Genomic DNA, 26,485 nt, shown 5'->3' on the forward strand with positions numbered 1-26,485 from the left:
ATAAGTTAGTATATATTGGTTATGATAAGTTGCACGTTGCTTACCAAGCATTTAATGAGCTAAGTCTTGGTAAACAAATGATCAGTGCACTTTGAGATACAAGTATGAGAGGTTGTGTTGACAGCACAATTCCTCTGATTTGAGTACTATGTTCACAAAACACATATTGACTAAGATAATTTAGAAAGAATGTTAAATTGCACCATGCTACCTAATCTAATAAATTGTTGCAATTTTCTCTGTAATATGAATTATTTGCTTCTAAACCATTGAATCTGGTGTGGAAAACTTTCATATTTCTGTAGGCAACTAGATTATCAAAAGTCAAAAATCATATTTATATTGTGCCTCAAAAATAATGTAATTTTGGTGGGAATGTAATTTTGCAGCATAAGTCCCAACTGGAAAATTGGGCAGAAGCCACCCTTGAATTTGATGAAAACAAGCATGAATGCAGCCAATTTCAGCCAGTTCTGTTGCCTTCTTCCAATTCAGGAAAAAAATGTCTATTTTTTTCTTGATTGCAAAATGATTATTTTACCCTTGAATTTAGGAAACTTCTGTCTGGTATTCCAAATTTGCACTAAGTCATGTATTTAGGTTTACTTGTAAATATCAGGTCCAGAATTGGAATTTATTTATTTTGGAAATTTTGCAGTCCCAAAGTGACAAATTTCCCATTGATTCATAATCTATGGTAAACAATCACTTGCAACTCAATTGTGTAGGTACTTGGATTAAAAATTTGATGAGGTAATTCATTTAGCTGAAATTTCATGGTTCCAAGTATGGCAGGAAGCACAGTCTAGGACTCTAGGCTCCATAGGTAGGTACTACACTGAGTCCCCAGGATACAAACTTTGAGTACCTATAGAAAATAGAACTTTGGTATAGAAAGTATAACTATAAACTATAACTAGTAAAAAGTAGAACTATAAACTAAAATAATTTGTATAGAAAGTAGAACTATAAACTATAACTAGAAGAAAGTATAACTATAAACTATAACTAGTAAAAAGTAGAACTATAATCTATAAGAATTCGGTATAGAAAGTAGAACTATACTCTATATTCAGCCGCAAGATCAACATATCTGCATCTAATGCAATGAACATTTAGTTGTGCAATGAATAAAGAGATATAGTTGTGCAAAGTTGAGATAAATATGTTTCTACTCTTTAATTTTATCATCTGTCCTGAGCATTGCAATTCATGTTTTTCTATTTTGTTTAATTGCATGGGCTCTTGTCCTCCATTGAATTTATTGTAATTAAGTTTGCTCTTTCTAATCTAGTGAAACAAAAGCATACCTTAGTAACCTAGATTAATCAGCATAATGGTTTGAGTAAATTGCTAATAATATGACGAATGACATCCTGGTTTCAGCACCTATTTTTTGTAATATTCTATGGAAATCTATTATTGCAGCAAACTCAGCAATGGCTGTATTAGCTTTGATTAGTTGAATACTGTACAAACTTTGTTCATTAGCAGTCATGTTTTTTGACTTACATCATTTCTCAGTCTAACTGGGAAGCTCCTCTGATATGTACTTATGCTTGAACATGCAACTCACTGCTTCAATTTTGCTTATGCTTAACCACTTGGCCTCCTTGCGGATTTTGACCAGAAACTGGTGCACAGAGCTGTGAGCAAACCTGCGCCTCGCTGCTCTAATCTTTATTGTGAAAAGTCCTATGTGATTTAGCATGTCTAGGAGCAGAGTTTCTGAATTTCTCACCAAAGAGGTTGCAGTGTATGATAGCAGTTTTCAGTTGTGGGACCTGCTACATAACAAGTAGTCATGTGGTTGGTGGCAGCTGTGGGTTTAAATTGTCATACCAGGAGGATCTCTTAATTTCTCTTCTTTGTCTCTTCTGTGAAGGCAGCAGACATCTCAAGCAACCTGCACTTTGAGTGTTTTTGTTATGGTTGCTTCTCCCAGGTCCCTCCTTGTTGCTTGGTCTTTATGAGGTGCTTATGCTGCTCATTTCTTGCAGGCTTCAATAACCTCACCACTCAAGATTTTCTGTCCTTCGTGACTGATGAATTACTTGATAAATTTTCAAAAATTTTCCGTGAGTTATGAGCTGGTCCCTGAGATGTGGAGGTGAAAGATGACAAAAGCCAATCATTTCGTATTAATTTTAGTTTTGGATTCACGTAAGTTTGAGAGATCACTTGATGTCCAAGGAGTTATATGGTGATCAGCATTTCCATTTAAAACTCTGACTGTAATTATCATTACCATAGGACAGGAGTTAAACTGGGCCTAACATGCATGCCTAGAATGCATAGAAGCGTTTGCATTTCCTGTTGTTCCCATAATTTAAACTCCTAGATTTAAATTTTAATGGATATATTTCCAGTGCATTGTTTCCATGCTCTCTCTGTGGCATATATCATTGACTTTTTGTAAATGATCTAAAGCCTATGTGCAAAATTAGATTTGATTGACATGATCAGAAAATATTCAATCACAAATCTGAGATAATTTTAGTTTTTACTGTGAAGCTATAAGTAGGAGATTTCATACAATACTAAGGAAATATTTCTGCATAAAAAAACTGAAATGAACTGGGAAACAGCCAATAGTTTCTACAATATTCTTTTTATAACTGAGGCACCCCGGACTATAGCTGTGAGACTGTAACCTGTCATTTATTATTAGACATACACAACACTTGAGCAGGGAAAGTATGTAGGTAGAGGTAAGTAGGGAAAAATTGATGGACTGGGAAGTTTTCTCAGCCAGCCATGAAAAAAACCGGCAACAAAACTTTGCAAATTTAGTCTAATTGATGTATTATTACGTCGGTAAAAACTTGCCATGCCTTCAACAATGACGTCACGCATGCCTTGTTTTATTGAAGAAGAATTCCTGCAATTCCCATCCCGAAGTGATACGGATTGCATGGTCTTATTTTTCTCTTGCAAATGACGTGCGGGGCAGCCTTGACGAGCTGATCAATCGTCCGCGCTGGCATTCGTAATGCTCGTGCCCCCATGAGCTCTTGTCTGCTGCTCAGAATAAAAAAAATACCTTAACAAATTGCAGCAACCCCAAAAATTACCTCTACATTTGTTGTGTGTCGAGATGGAGTGAGCAAAAGATACGTCAGCGTAGAACTTGGTGTAATACAGAGTGAGCCACGGAATCTTCCTGGTTTGAAAGCTCAGTGAAAAAAGAATTAATAAAGATATCATTACAATATGAATTTCATTGAAAAATACAGCAACTGAATTTTTGTATCACTTAGTTTTAAGAAAGACATCGGCCAAATGACGGCCTTCATTGTTAATGCATTCAGTTAGTCGATTTGTGAAAGTCTGTTCAAGTCGCTCAAGTAAGAATATTGATGGATATGTTGGCGTTGGCTTGGCGTATGTAGGGTCCTTTGACAGTCATTGTATAGAATTGATTTAACATAACCACATAGAAAAAATCACATGGAGCCGAATCGGGGGATCGGGCCGGTCTAAGGTCACCTCTCAAGGAGATGAGGCGCTCTGCAAAATAGTCTCAGAAGATCCATTGAACATTGCGTTAGAAAAGTACGTCTCGACAGCAAACGCAGGCTGCTCACTTGTCCAATGCATAGTGGCAACTGATTAGGCGGGACACGAAACATCATGACATTGCCTTTCATATGAAATACTCCTCGCGCTTTTCCTACAGCATCTGGCTGCTGGGCACGAAATATAAAACAGGAAGTTTCAGTGAATTAATCTGTACATCACCGATACGTATATCGCCGTTATACAAATACGAAGAGTCGCCGCAATCTGAAAGCGCATACCCGCGTAGTCCGAAAAAATATAACTCAGTACTCACTGCAGTGAGTGACAGAGCGCATTTTCTCGTCGACGAAAACTTGAAGTCACGGACGGACGGACAGACAAACGGACATGACGAGCACAATAGGGCATTTTTTTTCCATAAATCAGATAATTCGCTAAAAATACGTGCACCCACTCTAGCTTTGATACGCACTCCGGTCGTACGCAGGATACGCCATGGAAAGAACAGTCGCCAGCGGCAACAAGTACGCTGCTGCTGCCACCGCTTGCTGCTCTGTCAGCGACGTCCCCGCGATTATCCTGCGCCGTGCTCGTTTTTCCTGCCCCGAGGGCGAGTGTGACTGGCCGTGACATCGTCATTGGCCGGGAGGCTAACTTGGTTGTCTTTAGTGAAGGACTTTCGCTTGGTTGCCTGTTGTAAAGGACTGTCGCTAGGCTGCCCGTAGTGAAGAACTGTCGCTGCTTGCGGGTTGTTAGTTATTGATTTTTATTCTGTGTGACTAAATGCACATTTTTATACGCGGTGCATTTATATCATATTGTGCAATCGTTAAATTAAATTAAATATGGTATTCTGGCCTCAATGTTTAATGGTTGCTGGTATAAGAGTGCTGTGTAACGTGACACGGCAAAGAAACGACCAATAGTATCAAATATCAATTATTGGGTCGTGGCAAGTTCGTGGACGACCTCTCACTGAATTATTAAGAGGCCTAAATTCTTTAGAGGACTTACAGTGTGACGAGTCCTGTGTTCCTATGGTAACATTGACTGTTGACTCGAGTACTGTACTGCATGGCGCCCTGACGTGCATCTGCCTGACTTGAGATCTGAAGTGTTAGCAGCTTGTAAATGTTTTTTTTTTATTCGAACCTCCTTTTAATTCAAGTCATATTTAGTTACTTGTTTGAAATAGTTCTATTACCGACGATCCCGTTATTAACGCCAGTGCATGCATGGTAAACCCTGCCCAAGATCTGCTGCTCTAGGACTACCTCAATAAATAAGCTCAACCTTCTAATTATCGCTCATGACCGCGCGCCGTATCATCATCGGCCGACGATGACGACTACGATTTGCACGTCTCGTGACTCTCATCAGTCTAATGTTCTGTCAGGTGCCGCAGTGTGACGGTACTCAGTTCTCACCTGAGCGCTTCCTTCTTCCTCGTGTCTTAGAGATGCGACACAAGCTCTCATCCAGGCCTTCGTCCCGTGATTGCTTATGAATGCTGGCCAGACACTTCATCACACGAGACATTTCATCACTTGAGAAATTCTTATTGGGGGATATTTCATCAGTAGTATCGAAATTCACCATAAAATTTGATCATTGCGAAAAGTCCAGTTTGTAATCATAAATACATGTATGTTAGGTCAGGTTAAATTGGTAGAGCATGAAATGATGAAATGTTCCAATGATGGAATGCGTCAATGATGAAATGTCTTCTATGATGAGGTGCCAGAGAACCTTCATGAATGTACAGGGGTTGGAGAAAACAAAGGAAACTCCTGATATTTTGAAAACGTTATTTTTGAACATGTTATGAACAATGAAAACGTGACATATTTTAATTTTTTATTTTATGTACCTGATAATTGATATTTTATGCTTGCACAGATATTTTAGGTAAATTTTTGTGACTATAACCTAACCTATAACCTGTGAATGGCAAACGCCTCAAAGAGCCCAAATTGTTGGTGACAGAAACTTCCCGAATGCTTGACGTTTCTAGAGGTACTGTCTCAAAAGTAATGACTGCTTTTGAAAGAGAAAGAAAAACGTTCTCAGCAAAGCACAGGTCTGGCTGAAAGTCGAAGTTGCCTGAGGGAAACCGTCGGTACCTAAATCGAATTGTGAGGGACAATCGAAAGACCACGGCTGTTGATATTACCGCAGACCTTAATGGACACCTACAGAACCCAGTTTCCATGAAGACTGTCCGACAAGTGCTGCACAGAACTGGATTCTGTAGAAAAGCTGCAATTAGAAAACCTCTGGTTTAAATGGAAATACTTCAAAGCGTTCATAGAGTGGTAAAATCCTCCAGAATTGGTTCCTCGAACAGCGGGAATATGTAAATTTCTCTGATGAATGATTGTTGACCTTATTTCCAACATCTGGCTGAGTTTACGTTTGGAGGCAGCTAAAGGAGTCATTTAATCCAGACTGCCTCCTCCCAACTGTAAAATATGGCGGGGAATCTGTGATAATTTGAGGTGCTATTTCTTGGAAATCCGGCGGACCAATGATTTCTCTTTATGGAAGAATCAACATCCATGACAATTTAGGAATTTCGAAAGACCAAGTTCATCCAATGGTTCAAGCACTGTTTACGGTGGGGAACACCATCTTTCAAGTTGATAATGCCCCGATTCATATACAGCTGGAATTGTTAAAAAATGGCACGAGTAACATTCTAATGAAGTTGAGCATCTCATTTGGCCACCGCAATCATCAGACCTGAACATTATCGAGCATTTATGGTTGATTTTAGAGATGCCCTTCAGAAGTAGATTCCCGTCGTCATCGTCTTTAAAAGAGCTGGAGGAAATTTGAATGAAGAATGGGTTGAAATTCCTTTGGAAACAATTCACAATTTGTATGAATTGTTGAGCCTGTAAAAGGTAGACCTACACCATACTAAAATATATTGTGTAGATTTGACAAGCGTTTCCCTTACTTCGTCTTACCCTATAATCTGTACGTACGTATATTACGAAAAAACACTGTACCGAGGAAATTGTGCAATTAAGGTGGATTCGCATATGACGTCGTGTTAATAAATATATATGATTAAATCATGGCAATTATCATTGAAAATATATAGGCAATTCTGACGAAAATAAGAAATTCATTACGATATGTTTAATAAATCTAAAGCAAAACTCCGGCTTCACTTTCCTTCTCGCCTCCGGTGCCTAATCAACGCACAACTGCTTAGAGCCGCGTGGTACTGACAGACCAGTTTCTTTTTTTCCTGCATTCCCAAATAGAAAAAAAAAAATACTACACAACTGCCGTGATTTCGGAGCGAGTAAAGTTACCAGTAACCTTACTTTACCGTAAACAACGCTCTCTGAATTCAGTGCAAAAACTGGTAACTCTTTGCTGTTGGTATGTAAAAGTTTCGTGTCGTTTGCTCTCTTATATAGTGTGTGTATCGCTACATTATTCCTCCCCCCCCCCCCTTCTCTGTGGCAGTCAACACCCAAGCATTCATGAATCAAGAACCACGGAAACGAGTACCATTGTAAAACCAAGCTACTTACTCTACTTTTAGTAAATCGGAGAGTATGGTTGGATGTTTTTTTCAATCTATTTTACTACTGACTTATGGATATTCATTTTAAAAAGTGTTCATTTTAATGCAATATGTATACTTGTGCTCCGTGCCGCCGACCGCCGAAAAGGGTTATTTTTGTCAGTTTTAAGTGAGTTTTTTATATGGTATTCTTGGCTATTTTTCCAAGCTCATAGTCGCTTCTTTAATGTTCTGTTCAAATGCTATTCTTTAATAAGCATAATTACGGCAGGGAAGTCCATGTGCATCAAGTTTTTGGTGCGGTGTCCAGTTATTGGCGGGAGTGGACGCGGCGAGCATCGCAATTACAATGCCCAGGCGTCCACAACGAACGTGACCGGAGTAATTCCCTGCACTTTCTTCCTAAACTGGCGCAAAGCGGTGATGGCTGCTCGATGGATTACGAGAGTCGGTGCATGCTTTTTTTTTATTTATTTAAAATTTATCATCACGAGCGAATTTTCGGAGGCCACTGAAGAACAGACTTTGTCGGCCTATTGGAGAGCTCCAGACTCAGCTCGAGGCAGTCGGCTTGTGCGTGACGCTTTGAATAAATCACCGATCTATTTGTGAAGAAACCTAATTAATGTATGATTTCAATGTTATTCATGTACTGGAAGGTAATGCGTGGTATTATGTGGACAAGTTCAGTTGATGTTATCACGTGCGTGCTCGTGTGACCTGCCGTATCCCTATAAAATACTGTCATATGTCAAGCATGTCCTAAGTTTGAAGAAGCAATGCATGAATATAATCTCTGTATATATCACGTACGTAATGTATTTATCGCCATTACGCACAAAAACTCCTTGTATTATGCTACGCGCGTGGGACCTGCATTGGTAGCGCCGTGTGTGTTAGATCAAAGCTCGTCCATACGAGATTTACATTTGTACGAGTATAAGATCTCTGTTTCTTCATCGCAGATATTCACAAAATATGAGCATCAAAACTTTTTTTGTGAGGTGCAAGCTGACTTCCTTTGCAGTTTAGCGAGGGGATTTGTCTGGCTGCAATTATTCCCCAATTCAAGTCTCGATAATAATTGAAGGAATCCAGATTAGTTCTTAAATCTTAAGTTGTATTGATAATTGTTGCGCAAGCTGCCACCATTAGGTCTACACATCAGGTCTATAAATGTCATGCGACATGGAGGCGGAAGCCACCCCACTGGCATTGAGAAATCGTATCGATTATAGACTGGATGCTGTAATGTATGATTCAATGCATGTCTCTTGGAATTGTACAAAGGCTTAGCTCTTGGTGCTGTATAAATTTTCATGTTGTATGAGTTGAAGTCCTGTTAGTATTACGGAGGTTCTAGTTTAAATCCGGAATTCCCATCTTTTCCCCTAATAAAAATGTATTTCGATGTCGGTCACATAGACGCACAGGCCCATTTTTAGTATTGCGCCACTTGGCGACTTGAGTTATCACTGTATAATTTTATTCATGTGTATTTTCTGGCAGAAACATGAAGTCTGTATGCACGGTTTTGAAATTTGTGTTAGTACGAGTGAGCACCAGCAAGCTTTATTACATCGTTATGAGGCTCGCTCCCCTACCCTGTTGCTCTCGAATAGAGTTACGTTTTCTTCTGGCATGCAGCCTGCAGATATGTTTCAGATATCGTCGTTATTAATCCTACCCGGCGTGTTATTTGGCATCGGAAGGGCCGTTTATTATTTCGCAATATAAGCTGCGTGTCGAATTTTTGATGCACTTAAGCTTGTCTAATGAGAGTACTGTGAATATAATCTCCACTCGGCGAGCAGCGCAAGTACAGGAGATAAAGATAACACTTCTAAATGGGTTCCATATGACGGTTTGGCCTGTGGTCATTAGCTATGCCTTTATCAACTCTCGCTAGAGGTCGATTTAAATTCTCTAATAGTTATTGTTGGCAGAAACGAAATGCTTGCATAAATTACGCCATAGCTCTTTCTGTCGCATGCTCGGTAGCGAAATAACGCTAAGCTTAGTAGTTAGTATTTATAGAAAGAATCCTCAGGACCCGATTCTGCTTTATAAATTTACTCATAATATTTACTACGTACTTTGAGATGGCGTAAAATTTAAGACCCTGAAAAACTTTACCGGAGACTTCGAACACAAAATCGTATCTATTTGTTTGCATTAAATGCAATGGGCGATCCAATTCTCATTCTTGTAGTAGGATGGCTCTAGGATTTTCCATTTATTAAAAATAAAGTTCTACTCTTTTTTTCTGTCTGATATGACACCAATATTACTTTTAAGACTTTTTGATGCTAGAGAACTGGTCACACAATGTTGAGACCTCCTGAAATGATGAAGCGGACGCCGTATTTGGGGATTTCGTTTACAGCACAGGTGTTTACGGCCGTAATGCTGTATTGTGTGCCATGCAACACAGGTGTTTACGGCCGTATTGCTGTATTGTGTGCCATACAACACAGATGTTTACGGCCGTAATGCTGTATTGTGTGCCATACAACACAGGTGTTTNTGCCATACAACACTGCTGTTTTTGGCCGTATTGCTGTATTATACGCCATACAACACTGCTGTTTACGGCCGTATTGCTGTATTATGCGCCATACAACACAGCTGTTTTTGGCCGTATTGCTGTATTATACGCCATACAACACTGCTGTTTTTGGCCGTATTGCTGTATTATGCGCCATACAACACTGCTGTTTTTGGCCGTATTGCTGTATTATGCGCCATACAACACAGCTGTTTACGGCCGTAATGCTTGTCTGTGCAGAAGTGATTGCGGCTGATTAGTTGTTAACATTCATCTTCGAGTGTTTTCAGGCCTGAAAACCGCTCTTCACATCTGTATACCTGCTTGGCATCACAGCCGTATCGTTGTATTGTTTTAGCATCTTTTATTTTTAAACTGCCCACCTGTACAAAGCTCCTGACTAGAAATTTGCAGTTCGTTGATACCGAGGGCACCATGAAATGTTGTGCACTACTACTCCATGCAGTGCAGTGCGATGCAGAGTAATATCGTGCACTGCAGTTCGTTTCTGTGCCATGCAGTTCATTTCTGTGCCAGTTCGTTCCATGTCTTAATTTGCTGTGCTGCTGTGCAATGCAATGTGTTCAAATGCAGCGAAGTGCTATGCAGTGGTATGGTATTCAGTGCAGTGCGACTTCATTCAATGTGGAATTGCGATATGCAGTGCAGTGCGACGCAGTGCCATGTCGTGCATCGCACTTCGATGCCGTTAATTTCGATACTGTAGTTCCATGTAGTGCAGTGTGCTCTGCAATGCAGCTCGATTCAGAATAACCTGATGTATTGTATTATTCTGCGCTGCAGCTCGATTCAGTTTGCACGATGTAGTACAGTGCTATTTTGTGGAATTATATACAGGCCAGTTCTATGCCGTCAGGTGCCATTCAGTGCTATGCAGTGCAGTGCTTTTCAGTGGAATGTTATGCAGTGCAGTGCGATTCAGTGCCACTGCAGGGGTCGTCCCAGTGGCCTGCAGTGCTGCTCCTGTTTGGCACAGCAATAGCCACTCTCCCCCGCGGTGTAGTCAGTCCCTTTCCCCGCCACTTATCTGTACTTATCGCTACGCTTTTCCTCACTCGCCTCACGCTAACTACTCGTTTCCCCACGATCTAATCTCCTCTACAATTCCTCACTCTGCTTTAATTAATACGCTTGATTGTATCTAATTTAGTCTTAATCATGTTGCTTCTACGTAACTCTTGACGCCTACGTTTCTCTGGTAAGTGACGAAGTGCGATGTTAATTTTCCCAACTTTCTGGAACTCAAGTGCGATAATTCATTCCAAATATTTCCTAATTATGAAATCTTCATGAAAGATAAAGAAAGTACGCAAATTATTATTTCGGAATCAAATCATCTACTGGCAAAGGACAAGCAGGAACCTGATCGTACCCTAAAGAATTAATGTGTTCAGAAGATCGCAACAATGCAGGCGTGCCCTAAATACTGAGGGCGATACTCTGCTACGCCAACCCTGCAGATCTACGGCGCCTCGCTGTACTACGCTGCTTTGATCGGGATCCGCTGCATCGTCGTTGCCCTCATCACAGAAATCAATCCGTACATTATTGCATGTTTAGAAAGTAACTGACACGTGGTGTGCCATTGTTTAGAATGGAATTAGGCTTTGAATAATTAAGCTATTAAATAGATAAGAATGTGATTTTGTGTTATGATTTTTCTGCGACGCCACATGTTCTTTCTCTCTGGCTGGCATGGTTGTGTGAAGTCGAGGCTAACAGCACCCGCATGATTGTTAGGTCGACTGTTAGCGGATTTACGAGTGCGTCTATCTCTACAGTTGCAGTACAGTACACGGTAATGTATATATACATGTCCTATGTATCCTGACTACGGTATTCATCAGTTGCCTTGTTCACAAGCCCACCACGTGATACTTCGCTTTGCTCCGTACTCATAACCTTATCTTAGAATGTCTTCACTGCCGATGCCTAGGACCGTGCTCTGCATTCGTCCCAAATTAAAGAATCTCTGGTCGTACGTCCAGTTACGTGGCTCAGATCCCAATCGTAATATTCGTTCTCTTCAATTAACGGTGACGAAAGACGGGAAGTTTTGTATTTGATTGAAAGACTAGGCTATAATTAACTCACGTTCTTTCTTTTGTATTAGGAATTATTGCTACAAGGAGGCCTTCGTTGTGAATGCAACCCACATAGGGAGAATAAATAATTTTATCCGTTGTCACAATATGAAGATAACTCATTTTATTTATTACTTAATTGAGAATAGCCCCAAATGATCTGAGAGCGTATATGGAAGCATTATTAAATACCATAAGCCTGCGCACGTTGGTCTGGGAGTTATTTCCCGTTTTTTTATCATTAATTTTGATATTCTGATATTTTTTGTTTGAAGTGTAGCCCCGTTGCCCGAGCAGTAATCGCGGTATTAGCTCCCAATCGATGGCGACAGCTTGGGCTAATAGAGAACAAACGTGCATGGGGATCGAGACTGTTGACCTCATTGCAGAAAGATTGTCGCGTGTATACGGTACATGGCCGGCTTATATATAGGCGCCGTTTGCAGATCATTCACATGTGTACTCTTGCTAGCTGTAAAATGTCAATAATATCAGTACAGGATTTGCTTGTACTATTCCCTGACCTTCAATTTCATGTGTTGTAAAATGAGTAAAATCCTCTCAAAAGCGTTCTCTGTGCTCTGTATTTTTCGGTTGATTTTCATTTCTTTATTCCGAGCTCGAGAGTAGGTTGTTGCAAGAGATGATTTTATTTAATATAATCTAGGAGTATTTAATTGCACCGGAGGTTCAAACACGAGCCCAGCATCGAATTGTGGCGACACCGCGACACATTTCAACTGTTTTGATTCAGCGCTGCCAAATCAGAGTAACACATTACTGGAACTCATATTTTGATGAAAACGAGCGTTTTCGAGAAATGTTAGGTTTTGTATTTATCTACTGCGCAACAACTTTGGTTTAGGTTGGTCATCCAACAGATTGAATATATAGATTGAACGTTCAAACGTAAAATTTACACGTCGCTTAAACGTTGTTCCGAAGTTATTTGCGTGGAGGGATGCATACAGTGCAAAATCACCATTAATTAGCAAAGCTGCGTTTGCTGATAATTTTGTCTCCGCAATATCAGCAGCGAGATAACGGCGAGTGAACGCATCTATGGCAGTGAAAGCGTTATATACTTAACAGTGTAACTGAACTAAATGATTTATTTCACGAGAATACTTTATACTTTTGCTTTAATTACATAAAAGCATGTTGACAATCTGATCAAAATTTATGATGGTAGTAACACGTGATTATTATAATAATATTTTATTGTAGATGTTAACTTTCACTATTTGCTCGAATTTGCCGTTTATTCATTCATTAATACTCAACTGTTGGAGCTTGCATTCAATTAAGTACTAGCAGCTTGGCAATTCTCGTGCACGAAACTGAACGGTGTTATAGGCACTAGATCGCTGGCACGGCATGGTCCACGCTGTTGTCTATCGTCATTTATCAGGCTGTTCGCTTGTCCCGCTCAGCCTCAGCGTTTGTTTCATCGCCACTGAGCGAGACTTGAGCTTTTAGGTTACGAGGATAATCAGCTTGTTTTCATGATGATTATGTACAGCAAACTGACCGACGGGTAAAGTAAATTGATTCTTTTTGCTACTAGACCCGTTTTTTTCGCAGGACTCGCCTTTTATTAAACATATTTTGGTTGGGTTAATTATTTTTGATAGTCGGGCTTAATTCTTGACAGTATTATAAGCTTTAGTAGGCAGATTTGTAAGTCTGCCAGGTGTTTTAATAAGCTCACGAAATGTCACATGCTCTATCAGTTCTTTACCTTTTTCATCGTTGAGAAACCTTTTTTTTATCTACTGCCCTTGGCAAAACTATCAATTACTCTATTAATCTAGACTGGCCTACTTTTTAATACAAAGAAACGTGTCATCGAATTCATACAGACCTTGCGTACTATTCTTAGTCAGCTATGGCTGCAAGAATATTCCTTGAAAAATCACTTCGGATTGTACAGGTAGTCCTAAATTCCTGAACTTAGTTAATGACGAAAAAATTTAAGACATTTGGCATTGATTATGTTCTTATTTTTGCAGTCTTTTTAACCTGTACCAGCATTTGAAGTCGGCGACATCCTAATCTCGTGGTCTCAAATCCCGCTGCTATTTTTCAATATAAAGGAATTGTAACAAAAGAAAAAAAATCGTTGGAATTCAAATTTAAAATAAAATTCAAATTAAACTCCTTTCGAAGCTCGAATGCTTTTTGTGCAAAAAAAATATTTAAAAAGCAGTATAATAATTAAAAAATATCCCGACCCGATATGTCTTGTGAATACGTAATCGAACCTTTATATTCACGGTCTCAGACATCGAACAGAAAAACTTTTTCTAGAAAATAGCGCTTATTTCAGTGATTTGCTGTTGCCATCAGTGTTAGCTCATGAATTGGTTGTTGCTTTTCAAGTACACTGCTTTTTATCGCCTGTAAGCCTATTGGTACAGTTTGTACCGCGTTTCATCATGTATTTAGTTATGTCGTATTTTCATATGTGAAAAATTAATAATTAAAGAGAATATAACAAGATTAATGGACGATATTTGAAGAGTTCGATCTGAAATCTGTTGGATTTCTACCGGTGGTTGTTTGTTTTAATAGTATACAGAATTTTGTCCCATAATCAACCACGTAATAGAAATGAACAAATTCTACGCCATTAATGCAGAAAAATATATTGAATATGCAGGGGAATATTTTTCAAAGTTTATGCATAAAATACTTATATATATGTTATGAATCAAGGAATATATTCCTCCATAGACAATAAACCTCGTCAAACTCGTAATAGTAACTACATATTGTATTTGTAATTTATCTCATTATATCTCAAATGACCACATAATACAGAAATTCCTGCTGTACAGTAAGACACTGTTATTGTTCTGAACACGTCTTAATTGATATTCAGAAGTTATAGGTGCATTTCTCTATTAGTAATCCTGTTTAGTGGTATACTCCAGGGACGAACCAGTTTGTCTTTCGCAACAATTTTTTTACTGTCATTGCTGAGCAATAATTTCGACGAGAGTGTATGACGTCAGCACGAGCGTGCAATATAAAAGACATCGCGCAGGATTTGATCAGCAGTCACAGAAAACGTGCCCCACAAGAACCATAATTTCTGTGCTGCTTTTGAACTGTTCGACGCTGCACACGCTTGCGCAAGCCTGCATCGTTTCTGCCGTGCATTTGAATTGAGGCTGTACCTGCTTGCTGTGTCGGATCAAACTAGTAAATTCTTCTGGTACTTGCAATCAAAACTATAATCCAACTTACTGGTGATGCATATTTGCACCACTTACTTGTACTGGACTTTTTGGTTTGTCATTGAAGTCAAGGAATGGTAACTGATAAAGACGAGTTACAGAGCTAACTCATTATACAATTTTAGGCTAAATTCTAAATTAACTAAATTTCGAAGCAGGAATTGAGAAAATTGGCATGCGGCTCGTAGTTTGATAAAATTATTTTATTGGTTCGCTTCGGTTTGTCAAATTCCATATCACTTCTCGAGTACCAAGCCAGGACTCCTGATCATTTAGTAAGCTCTGTCAATTTATTAGCGTGCGCTAAAAAAATATGTTATCGATTAACGTATTAACGTATAATACCATAACTTCCAAAAATATGTTTGAGTACAGAACAAGAATGTGATGACGTACGTGCTTCGCGGTACGGTCGTTGCTATTCTCATCGCAGCTCAGTTCTTGTTCTCCATGAACTGGTTTCCCTTGTAGGAAATACACGCGTGTTCTCATTTGGGCTGCGCGTGATTAGCTGGGGCGCATTCGTTGCCATGCCGCCCAGGCTTGTTATATGCACTCGACACCAGCTCTGTATCTTGAAGAATGTCCGGCCAATTTTATTTCATTCAAATTCATGAGCTTTATTTTATATTTTTGTGCAGTTCAGACGAATATGACATTCCAACCTCGATTTGTTGATGGTCATGAATCTTTTGTTATTGAAATGATCGGTGTGCTCCTGTGAGCTTTGTAGGCTGTTGTTCATCACTGCTGCTGAGTTCAAATTGTACTGAAGCACATGTTCGAGGCTCGCCATCTTCTCAGTTCCGACTAGCATTAGAAGTCGAGACAACTTTCTGCACATGTATTTCAATTCCCTATGAGAGATAAACGTGTACTCGTATATCTATAGTTTTTGTTCTTCATGTCTACTTCGCCATGTTATATTTCACTGTGTTCCAAAATTCCGGTTTCAAATAAATTTCCCAACCCCTCAGAATAAAAAAACGTTGCTTATTCGTTACGCCAAACTATAATTTTAAATGCCAGATAGCAAAAAAAGCAGTCGAAATCTGCGAATTAAATGAAGCCTGCCTCGCAAATTAAGATGAACCAGGCCACTCTTATTAGTGAATATGGTGTTCGTTCGTATTGTTATAATGTAAAACATTTGCGAATATTAAGTACGAGCAATGCTGGAGGATAATATAGTTGATGGTTCGTTTGGTTGTTGGTGCTTACTAGATAATAGGTATTTCTTTAGCATTGCTTGTTTGGTCAGTATCATAGTCATGTTTGATAATGATTGGTATGGTGTTATAGTAAGAGGTTGTGGGTTTGATAATAATAATTGGTGTTGTAGTAATAGGTTGTGGGTTTGATAATAATAATTGGTGGTGTAGTAATAGTTAGTGATGTGCGCAGGGCCTTGCGTGGTGGTGGACAGCTTGTGTCTGCCCGAGGAGGACGTGAGCAGCTATGAAGCCATCAGGTCACTGCACCGCCTCCTTGATGACGACAAGAGCGGCCAGATCGACATGAACGAGTCCGTCGAGGTCAGTCCACTTATCTAATTTCGATTCAGGTTGCTGATGAAAATAATAAAACAAGGAAAGTACAGAGTTTAGTTATCCTGTCGCGGTCGTCGTGCAAATATTGGCGGTATTTGTGGTACCGAATTAGTGATGTGGACGGTGGTGCGCAGTGGTTTTGGAGACGGTGGTTCATGAAAGTGTGTTAAGGAGTAGCGTTGACTGTATGATCTCGTGTGCAGTTCCTGAAGGAGGAGCTGACGATCACGGACGGCTACAACAGCCGTCAGAGGAACCTGCACAACAACAGCGACCGCTTCATCTCTGTGGAGGACCTCTGGTTCATTTGGAAGCGCAGCGAGGTATGCCTTCGTCTCCACCCCGGTCTGAGCACTTCTATAATATATAATATTATGATTCTATAATATATAATTGCGCTACATATAATTATAGACTTACGCTAAAGATTATTATAGACTTGTGCTGCAGATTTGTCCACGTATCACATGTTAAGGAATTTATTTTGCGACAGTTCACTTTAATTTTAGAGTAGTTCACTTGTTCACCTACTCCTGTTGTTTACCTATATTGGATAATATATCGCAGTTGTGTATGGTGCTGTTTGCTGTATAAAGATGACTTGCAATGAGACATCAGTCTAATTTTACACTACTAGCAACGCTCTCGCCGCCATTATAGTGATCTGAGGATCGCCTGACGTTCACCATGCGTGCAGGTGCACAATTGGACTGTGGAGGAGACGGTGACGTGGATGAGCGAGACGGTCGGCCTGCCGCAATATGCTGACACCATCGTGTCTCATGGCATCAACGGCTCCTACCTGCCCAGGTAACCATCGTGTCTCATGGCATCAACGGCTCCTACCTGCCCAGGTAACCATCGTGTCTCATGGCATCAACGGCTCCTACCTGCCCAGGTAACCATCGTGTCTCATGGCATCAACGGCTCCTACCTGCCCAGGCAACCATCAAGACCAGCCAATTAACGCTGTTCTTCATGAACAGGGAAATGGATCGTCCAGTCAGGTTTTAACATCTCTAATATTCTATGCAGGACCAGAAGTCTTCATATGCCGCGGTAAACTTTTCGTGACTATTTTGTTCTGTTTTGTTTCTGCATTTTTAGCAATGAAATTTTGATGCCTGGTGGGAATTTGCCTTGGCCGTGACTAATGGGCCCATCTGTATTAATGTGTTTCCTTGCAGGCAATAACTTGGCTTCTGGTTTAATGCTGAGAGTAAATGTAAGGCTCCATCTTACACATGAGTACTCTGGAGTGCACATTGGTTATCAGCGCACAAACATATTCTTACTCCCTGTTTAAGAATCTCACGTAGCGATTAGATAAACTAACTGATAGATGCCCAAATTTCTTGTAGTTTATGATGATAAATTAGCTTAAGAGAATGACAAAGTTTCAGAGCGCTCCATGCATCTCTAAGTCGAATATTCTTGGACTACTAGAGACTACAGTGGCACTAGGATAGCACTCAGTATTCGTGATGCTTGCTGAGGTAAAGATGTCATCGTGACCACAACTTGTTGCCGAGCATCATGAATGGCTCTGCATATCATCTCTCGCTGTGTCTTTTGTTTCGTATTAATAATCCTTGTCAGATTGAATGAGGATAATTGTACCTACACTCGGTGCCATTATAACGTAATATTATGCAGTCCGCCGAGGGCTAATGGCGTCGTGTAGATGAGCTGGTGCATGGGAGTTAGGATAGGGTTGATGTGTGCAGGGCACTTTTTTTTGCTTTACCAACGAAATTATATATGAGCGCGTTTGCATGTGGTTCTTTGTTAGACTAGTTGGCATCACCTTATATGAATCGTATTCTTGTAATTCACTCCTACTTCATTTGAGCCTGTCAGTATGCTTGTTAGTTATCTCTCACTGCACCATGTTGGCTGCTCGGAGCTTTGTGTTCACTCATTCAGTGTAGTTGAATCCTCATTATTCTCTTAGGCTTGAAAAAGAAGGCAATTTCTTAATACTACGGTAGTTTCGAAAGGAAGGCTATTTCTAATACCAGCTCCTAATGAAAAGAAACAAGTGTAGGTCTCTGCATGGTTCGCAAATTTTGCTCTAAAATAATTTCGATCGCTGCTCTATCAGCTTTTGAAATTCGTTCTCTCTCGCACAATATTTTTTCGTTACTCGTCATTTGCCGCTTATGACATACAATTTTTTTGCTTGCTACATTATTGTGCCATTGAGCCTATTTTGGTCGTGCGACGTCACTACTTTCCTCGTAACAAGCCCCATTATCGGCAGCCTAAGCGTTCTTATCTTATCTCAATTTCCTATTTATTATTTCACTCGACAAATTCCCTTGCGTATTCGCCTCAGGTTCTCGGGTTATGCACTCAAACCACAGCTGTTTTAATTGTGCTGCACTGTACAAGCAACTGATATTCGTGCCGATGCAGGCTTGTGACACGCGTCTGTAGTCTGGCTTTATGAGACTATTGACCAGATAACGATGAAGCTATCAGCTTGTATCTATTGGCATGTTAGATTCGGCGTTAGATAGCAATTATTTAATACTCTATAGAAATAGTAAAATTAGATGAGAACGTTAAAGGGAGAGTAGACAAATGATTGGAAATGCATTCATAGTACCATGACCATTCATGGTTGGGAGGAAGTCTCTGCTACCTAGTATCAAAACTTATTTTTTATTTCGGTTTTAAATATTACTATTTCGGCTGTTCATATCAGTTTATAGTTCTTCTTGTTAATAATGTTTTTTTAATAATGTCAATAAATGTTTTTGTGAGGGAATTTGTCGTTCGATTAATGTGAACAATCTGTCATTATTTCTACACATCTTGTGTTTCCATGTCTTCTCCAATGAAACTTTTCTTAAGATGATCTTGAGCTAAGAAACCTTGCGCTGGTGCTTTTTGTTAAACCTTAAAATGGTTTATAGTAAAAAGCGAACTCGAGTAATGGAAAACTGGGTAAATTGGACAATTGATTTGACCATTGTAAAAGACTTCGACCGTTTTAACTTTGAAGAAAAGATAACCCTATACCGTATCTGCTGAGGTGATTGTGACGCTCTTCAGTAGTAGGCTCTACACAGCTCATTTCTTCTTCCATGTTTGTATGTGTAGCGGTAACATTACGCTACATTTTTCTTACATAATTCAGGGAAAAAAATAGCATTGAGGCTGCATCTTGTACATTTTTTCCCATTATACTCAAGAATAGGCTACCTTGATTCTGTCCTCATGTCGCTCGTAGATATTGCACCTTCTTTTACTATCAAATTGTCCTCGAAGTTACCTATCATTCAGCTTCATTAGTTAACTGAGCCCACTTTTTGTTCTCATAAAATTGCGTGAGCGTACAAGTTCTGGACAAACATTGCTTATGGTTTTGTATGAATTTGTATTGTTTTTGCTATTACGGGATTATTTGTATCTTTATTTGTTGTGTTTAAAGTTAGCCACATGCATCGCTTGCCGTATCCATTTACTTGCTGTTGAAAGAATGAATCAGTGCCTCGTCGGTCAATATTGCCACATTGCGCAGATAATGTCATGTGATGTAACACAATGTCAGTATTACTTCATTTCTTTGTAAGTATAACCTAATTGATCGGCCAATGTGGTGTTCACGAGCTGAGTTCCGTCTTTGCATGACTAGTTCTCTGTTCATGATTGCCTTTTCTGGTACCTATATATCTGTCAGAAATTTAGGATGTTTTACCGACTTCGAGTACAAATCTTGACAAATTTGCATAATCAATGTGTGGAAAATTTGTATTGATCTCCCTAACTTACTAAGGTCGCACGAATTATGTTCATTGCATTCACTTCCTATTTAATTGCAAAATAGCATTTAGTTTCCCGTCATAGGTTGACTGTGGGACAGTTACGCTTGATTTATCTGTGCTTCAAGGAACTAAATGCCTCATCTAAATGTTCTGTGGCAACTTTTGATGCTTGTACCTTTTCTTACGTGTAAAGTTGACTCCCTTATAGATTTTACTCATTATAATTATTAGTGTATCGCAACCTAATAGTTTAGTTTCCTGTTTGTAAGACTACTGTAGTTTGAAATATTGTGTGGGTTGGTGTTCATGTTGTGTAGGGAAACTTCATTACACTTAAAGCCACACAGTATCTTCATTGTGATCCTCAACTATGTTTAGTTATATGACAATATCGTGATCGTTTGCTTAGCTATCACTTTTACAATATCCTGTCACACTCCATGCATCGCTACCGCTAGCTCAGTTCAATGGCTCTCAGATATCATTGAATCTAATGACTTGAATCTGTCATAGTTGAGTTAGTGATAGCGATGTGTGCTGTGGAGGAGAGTCTCACGAGCTTGAGTTGTTGGCTTCACTTCTTATGCAGCAGAGCGTTGGTGTGATGAGTCACTTTATTGTGTCACTTTATTGTCTTGTGCAGCCTCATGAAGCTGCTTGCCCTCAGCAAGTGTCACGCGCTTCATGACGGTGACTCGGACAGGTGAAGCTTTTCCCTCTTCTTCTCGCGTGTGCTTGATAACCCTTCTTTCTCGCCCATCATTACCAGTTAATGATACCTCTTGCTGGACACACATAATGAAAAATCGCTGCTTTAAAGCGTTTGTGTTCTCCCTATGAAGCGTGTTGCAAGAATTGCCCTCCGCCATCTGCTGGTTCGTTGTCTGTGGCTTTATTGTGACTCATTGGTCAGGTGGTTCAAAATTTGGTCCAATTGTGGCAAGCTATGAAGTAAACAGAATGTCAAAAGACTTCAAAGTTTCACTCCTTGCCAAAAAAAATCAAGACTTCAAAGTTTCACTCCTTGCTTTTCTGAATGTTCGAAAAGTGTCGATGCTCTTCCGATATAGAAATTTGTTGTATTTTATTGACATCCCTATGCTTCGTACCTCTTCTACTGAAAATGTGTCTCGATTAGCCAGAGGTGCTTGGCGTTTATTCGCACGTTTGCGTTGTCGCTAACGCATCGCTAAATTGTCTATTTGAAATTGGCTCCGCAATTGCTTCTTTTTATTGCTTCATTTTGGCCTACGATTGCAAGAAGCTCTCGCGTTGGCGATTTATTTTCTACTTACAACAAACAATCGCCCATCTCTGACGATGATTTTGAAGGTTGAGAGAGGAAAGCTCTCTGCTGTGTTTGCATTTACGTTTGAAACTGTGCTACCAATGTTTTAGAACTTCTGTGTGACTCCGCGTTGAAATAAATTTTACTTTTGAATTAATTTTGCAATTTTTTTGCCGTGTTTACCTCGAGTGGAGCCCTGCTGCTTGCATCGCTGCTGGTGTATCCTACACACAGCACCACTAGCATAGATTTGCTGGACATGCTTGCTTCACTAACCTTCCTCAAAGACCTCAACGTGTTGAGCTATCATTATTTTTAATTTTCATTTTTTATGTACCCCGTTTGCCATTTAAAACTGACTTACATCTTTTTACATCAAAGACGGATTTTACATCGCGCCTTTGTACGCGTGCCCATGAAAGAATCCATGTTTCATGCAAAGTCTTTGCAGGTTAATTGGCCGAACACCTAACTTGTAAGCAGTGTTTCATCGTATCTCTAAAATAAATCATAACTCCATTATATGTTGAACATGAGTTGTTTAATTTTTCGAATGCGTTTTAACAATGAGTGAGTAGGATGATAAACTTCTCGACAGGCGGGAACCCTCAGCAACAAAATATTATACTAGTTTTATAATTACTGTGCAGTTCTTGTATGCCGTCGTGAACTAATATTTATAATACAATATGATTATTCCTAATACAAATTGCTAAGTTTGTTAGGAATAAGAGCTACGCCGCAGCTGCTGATGCTTCGGTCGCAGCTGTACTATGATAAAAAATAACTTGACACTAAAAAGGATTTTTTTAAAACTCTGATCAAGTAACAATACTTGTGCACAAATTCCCTTACTTTACCTACTGGAATGTCAGCGTGTCTCCCGGCGGGGGGGAGTGCTTCATCCCCTCGTTTAATCTCGCGTTCATTTCTTATAAGCTGGCGATTAGTGAGAGTTGTTGCGTCTGCTGTTGGAGGACGTTTGGCCCTTCATGTTGCGCCCCACAGACTTCTTGCCTATTTTCTTCCCTAATTCTAATTCTCCCGTCGAGGGTTATTCCCCAATTTTTCCCCTAGTCCCCCGTCAATAATACCCCAAAAAAAAAATTTATTTGCGTTCCACAGACTTCTTGCCCATTTTCTTCCCTAATTCCCTGTCGAGGGCTATTCCCTAATTTTTCCCCTAATCCCCCGTCAATAATTCGTCACTAATTTTTCCCCTAATCCCCCGTCCAGACTAGTTCCCTAATGTCCCCGCATTACCCCAGGCTGACGATGAACAGGGGCAACTACCTGGGCACGGAGCTGGGCATCAAGGGCCTCTCCCACCGCACTAAGGTTACCGTCAAGGCTATGGATGCCGTGCTCTTCGGGCCACCCAAAGGTCTCTTCACTCATTATACTTTCCTTTAGAATATTAGTAATAATTTGTTTCTCCATGGTACTGAAGACTTGAATAATTCAACAAGGCAAATAAATTTTAAAGGTAGAGACGCACATTGTGTATCGTTGCAAATGTTGATATTGACTGACTCGTTTATTGGCACATCTAATAGGAAGCACTATGTAGTTGCAGAAATGATATGGCGTTCATTATATGGGCAGTGAGCCGCAACAAAGACCTTCTGATCGCCGGGCTAGTGACCGTCATTTTACTGGGTCTTGGTTACATCATCCACCGCAACCACAAAATGCGCAGCTACCACACACGTCTCATCATGGTGAGCTCGTACATGGTCCGCCAGCACGAGAAGGATCCAGTATGTTGTATTATGTTGCATGTATGTTGTGGTCTGTATGTTGTTGTCTGTATGTCTGTTGTTGCATGTATTTATGTTGTTGTCTGTATGTTGTTGTATATATGTTGTTTGTATGTTGTATGTATGTTGTCGCGGGCTCCCTGCATTCACTACGCTCACTGTACTCATTGTATTTATTTAAAAATTTCGCGCGGGCAACTTACCATAAATGTTCACTTGAAATCTTCAAAAAATACCCTAAACGGCCTTCGGTTCTTTTTTGAGGTTACGTTTCATGCTTCAGCCAATCACGAATCCAGTGACCATGGTTTCGTACATAGTAGTATCGCCCCCTACCGTGCCCAAAAAATTAAATATAAGCTTTTAAGTGAAAGTTTTGATTTTGATCATGAAATTGACACATTTTCCGCATTTTTGCAAGATCGATGTCACAATATCAATTTAATTGATTAATTTAACCTGAAATCAAACTATACCTATAGGACTTATAGAAGTTAGATAGTTGCCTTTTAAATTTGTATGCTTGAATTTAAATTATAAAAAAAAATTCGCAAAGCGACCGTATTTAATAAATTCCAAAGGTAAGATTTTACTTTTTATATGAAAAATTGTGAAAAATTTGTAGGAGTGAATATATCCTATAATAGTTCATACTTTCTTGTGCTGGTTTGAGAAATGCCAATTTCTGCCGCGAAAATATTAAGTTGCGTTCGATCAAGAATAATAAGCAACACAGCTAATATTCGACTCTATGACTTGCGCTATTTTGAACTCCCTATCTTATCCTAATGCACAATAACGCTTGTAATGAGGCAGTCTAGCATCATTGCAAGACCTATAGCACATTGACGATAAGACCCTTATAGGAAGATAAGATGGTAGTACCGTCATAGATAACTGGCTGCGATAATTGAGTTTAACGAGCGATGTTTCTAACTCCTGTTATCATAGCTTCAACTCACACAGACCAGTTTTCAGTCTTTGGACGTAAATATCATTACGACATGAAGCTGAATTGTTGGGCTCTTAGAAATACCTCTACCTTAATGATTTTCAATATGCCTGCAATCTACGGGTTATTCTGTATATTTTGAGTCTGTCTGTAGCTAAGATGACGGATTGTAAACAGCCAAAACGGTTCCCGATCCAGTTACTTGTTCAAATGTTGCTTTTTTGTCTGTAAACCTTGTGAGATGAGAAACTGTTCAGACCGCTGCCATGCATTTGTAATTGTGTAACAAAATAGTTTGTATTTCCTTGACAGCAAATAGAGGAGCTGCAGCTGGAGGAGGCAAAATACAGACAGTCTTCATCTAAGGGCGGCGACAAGCACGCCGAGGTCCTGACTTCCGACTCGCAGGTGCGCCGCGGCATCAGAATAATGAGTAGAACTGAAGACAACATAAATATCAATCCTCTTGCTAGGGACTTAAAAATAACAATCAACTGTTCCCTTCCATAAAACCCCTTGATCGCATTCAAAAACTTGTTCAATTCTACTTTCAATTTTACAAAAACATGAAGGCAATTCAGTGTGTATTTGTATGTCAGAACGACGCTCCGGACAGCGGCGTAATGGGCGACATCTCTGACCTGAGTTCGACGCACGAGGAAGACTACGACACGTACGACGGGGGGCGCCAGGGGAGCAGCGAGGACGCCCCTGACTCTGTGGACACGTGCGGATACTGCGACGACGACTACAGCCAGACGGGCGGCTCCGGCACCCCGCCTCAGGGCAGCGAGCTGGACCGCGCCTCCCTCGTGCACTGGCTCCAGGTCACGTACCAGAAGGAGAAGCACGTGCTCGACGTCAAGAGGAAGCAGGCGCAGCGAGAGTTCGCTAAAGCTAATGAAATTGTGAGTAGTTCCTGAGACGAAGTGGTGGGTAACTGAAGACAGTTAATTAGTGAGTGATTCGTCATACGGAGATAGTTGAGCCTAAAGTCGGTGAAATAGTGAATGGTTCGTGTGATGGAGTGACGGGAAAGAGGTGAGCCTAAATCCTAGAACCAGTGAAATAGTGAGTGATTCGTGAGACGAAGTGGGGTGAGCGTAAGGCCAGCGGAGTGGGTTGAGCCTTGAGTCGGTGAAATAGTGAGTGTTTTGTGGAAGGAAGTTGGGTGAGTCGTGAGCCCGCTCCGAGGCGTAAGGAATAGTGAGGGTTTACTGGAGATTTACGTGGAGAAGTCGTAAAAATTAACCGTACAGGAAGTTTAACTTCAGCGGTGGTTGCATGTGCGAATGGTGCGTAATTTGCAATAATTTTAATTGATGTAGTCAATTGTTGCTGAAAAAATATCACTCCGTTTACAGGCTTGTTATTGATTAAAAAATCATAGAATGACGAAACCTGGGCAAATTGTGCCATTTGTAAAATGCTAAATTTTCTTCAGTCATTTTAAAGTATCAACTTTATTCCCATACTGATGCCCGTCTCTTCACATTTTCCATTACCTACTCAAATCTGAGCATATTTTCTCATTCGCTCACCCTTGCCTCTTGTTGCTGAACATCGCTAATGATCTGTACATGTATCTTGGTTATTCATGATGATTGCATGGCGTGCAGTGCAACAAGCTGCGCGCCCAGGGCAAGAACCCCCTCAACCTGTTCTCGCTCATGCACGGCAAGATGGACAACGTCGAGAAGACAATTTCTCTAGCCAGGTCAGATCTCTAGCCAGGTCAGATAAAACAGTGCCTCATTTCACCAACCATCTTCATGCGATTAATTTTCAACTCCTTTTGCTATTATCCTATATCATTTCAACCTTGTCGAGCATAAGTTGATACCAGTTTCCGTAAATGTGCAAATTGAAAAAGTATCGCTTAGAGCATTATCCATAGTATCGCTACTTGAATAAGATAGTGATACTATTATTATTATCTTCTCATGCAATTTTGTAGTAAGGAAGTTTATGTTTCACAGAGCGACGATGCAAGAGGTGCAGCGTGACGAGAATGAGCGGCAGGACCGCTGGTCCGAGATCGAGCGTCTGCTGGAGTGCAACATCCGACGCATGGCTGAGCTCCACAACGTCATGGGCTCGTACACGAGCCTCCAGACCACCGCCACGGCCCCTGGCGAGGCCTCGAACATAGGTACGTCTTGTGCCGCCGCTGCCGTAGGTTCCTCAACGCAGCAGCATCC

General features: G+C 40.2%; 1 protein-coding gene across 3 annotated transcripts in view; it reads left to right on the plus strand.

The window, feature by feature from the left end:
- The window catches only part of LOC108676613 (stromal interaction molecule 1), a 41,293-nt gene that overhangs the window by 3,028 nt on the left and 11,780 nt on the right, over positions 1 to 26,485 (plus strand). For 2 of the 3 annotated variants that reach the window (XM_018164721.2, XM_018164724.2), the window contains exons 2-11: positions 16,366 to 16,496; positions 16,715 to 16,834; positions 17,209 to 17,321; positions 20,928 to 20,987; positions 22,841 to 22,956; positions 23,178 to 23,293; positions 24,597 to 24,692; positions 24,884 to 25,192; positions 25,904 to 26,001; positions 26,264 to 26,436. In XM_018164721.2, the coding sequence (XP_018020210.1) occupies positions 16,366 to 16,496; positions 16,715 to 16,834; positions 17,209 to 17,321; positions 20,928 to 20,987; positions 22,841 to 22,956; positions 23,178 to 23,293; positions 24,597 to 24,692; positions 24,884 to 25,192; positions 25,904 to 26,001; positions 26,264 to 26,436 (1,332 nt within the window). The remainder of the gene's footprint in view (positions 1 to 16,365; positions 16,497 to 16,714; positions 16,835 to 17,208; positions 17,322 to 20,927; positions 20,988 to 22,840; positions 22,957 to 23,177; positions 23,294 to 24,596; positions 24,693 to 24,883; positions 25,193 to 25,903; positions 26,002 to 26,263; positions 26,437 to 26,485) is intronic. The other variant, XM_018164722.2, reaches the window with a different exon arrangement.

This window comes from Hyalella azteca, unplaced genomic scaffold, assembly GCF_000764305.2.
Source record: "Hyalella azteca isolate HAZT.00-mixed unplaced genomic scaffold, Hazt_2.0.2 contig8570, whole genome shotgun sequence".
NCBI lineage: Eukaryota > Metazoa > Arthropoda > Malacostraca > Amphipoda > Hyalellidae > Hyalella > Hyalella azteca.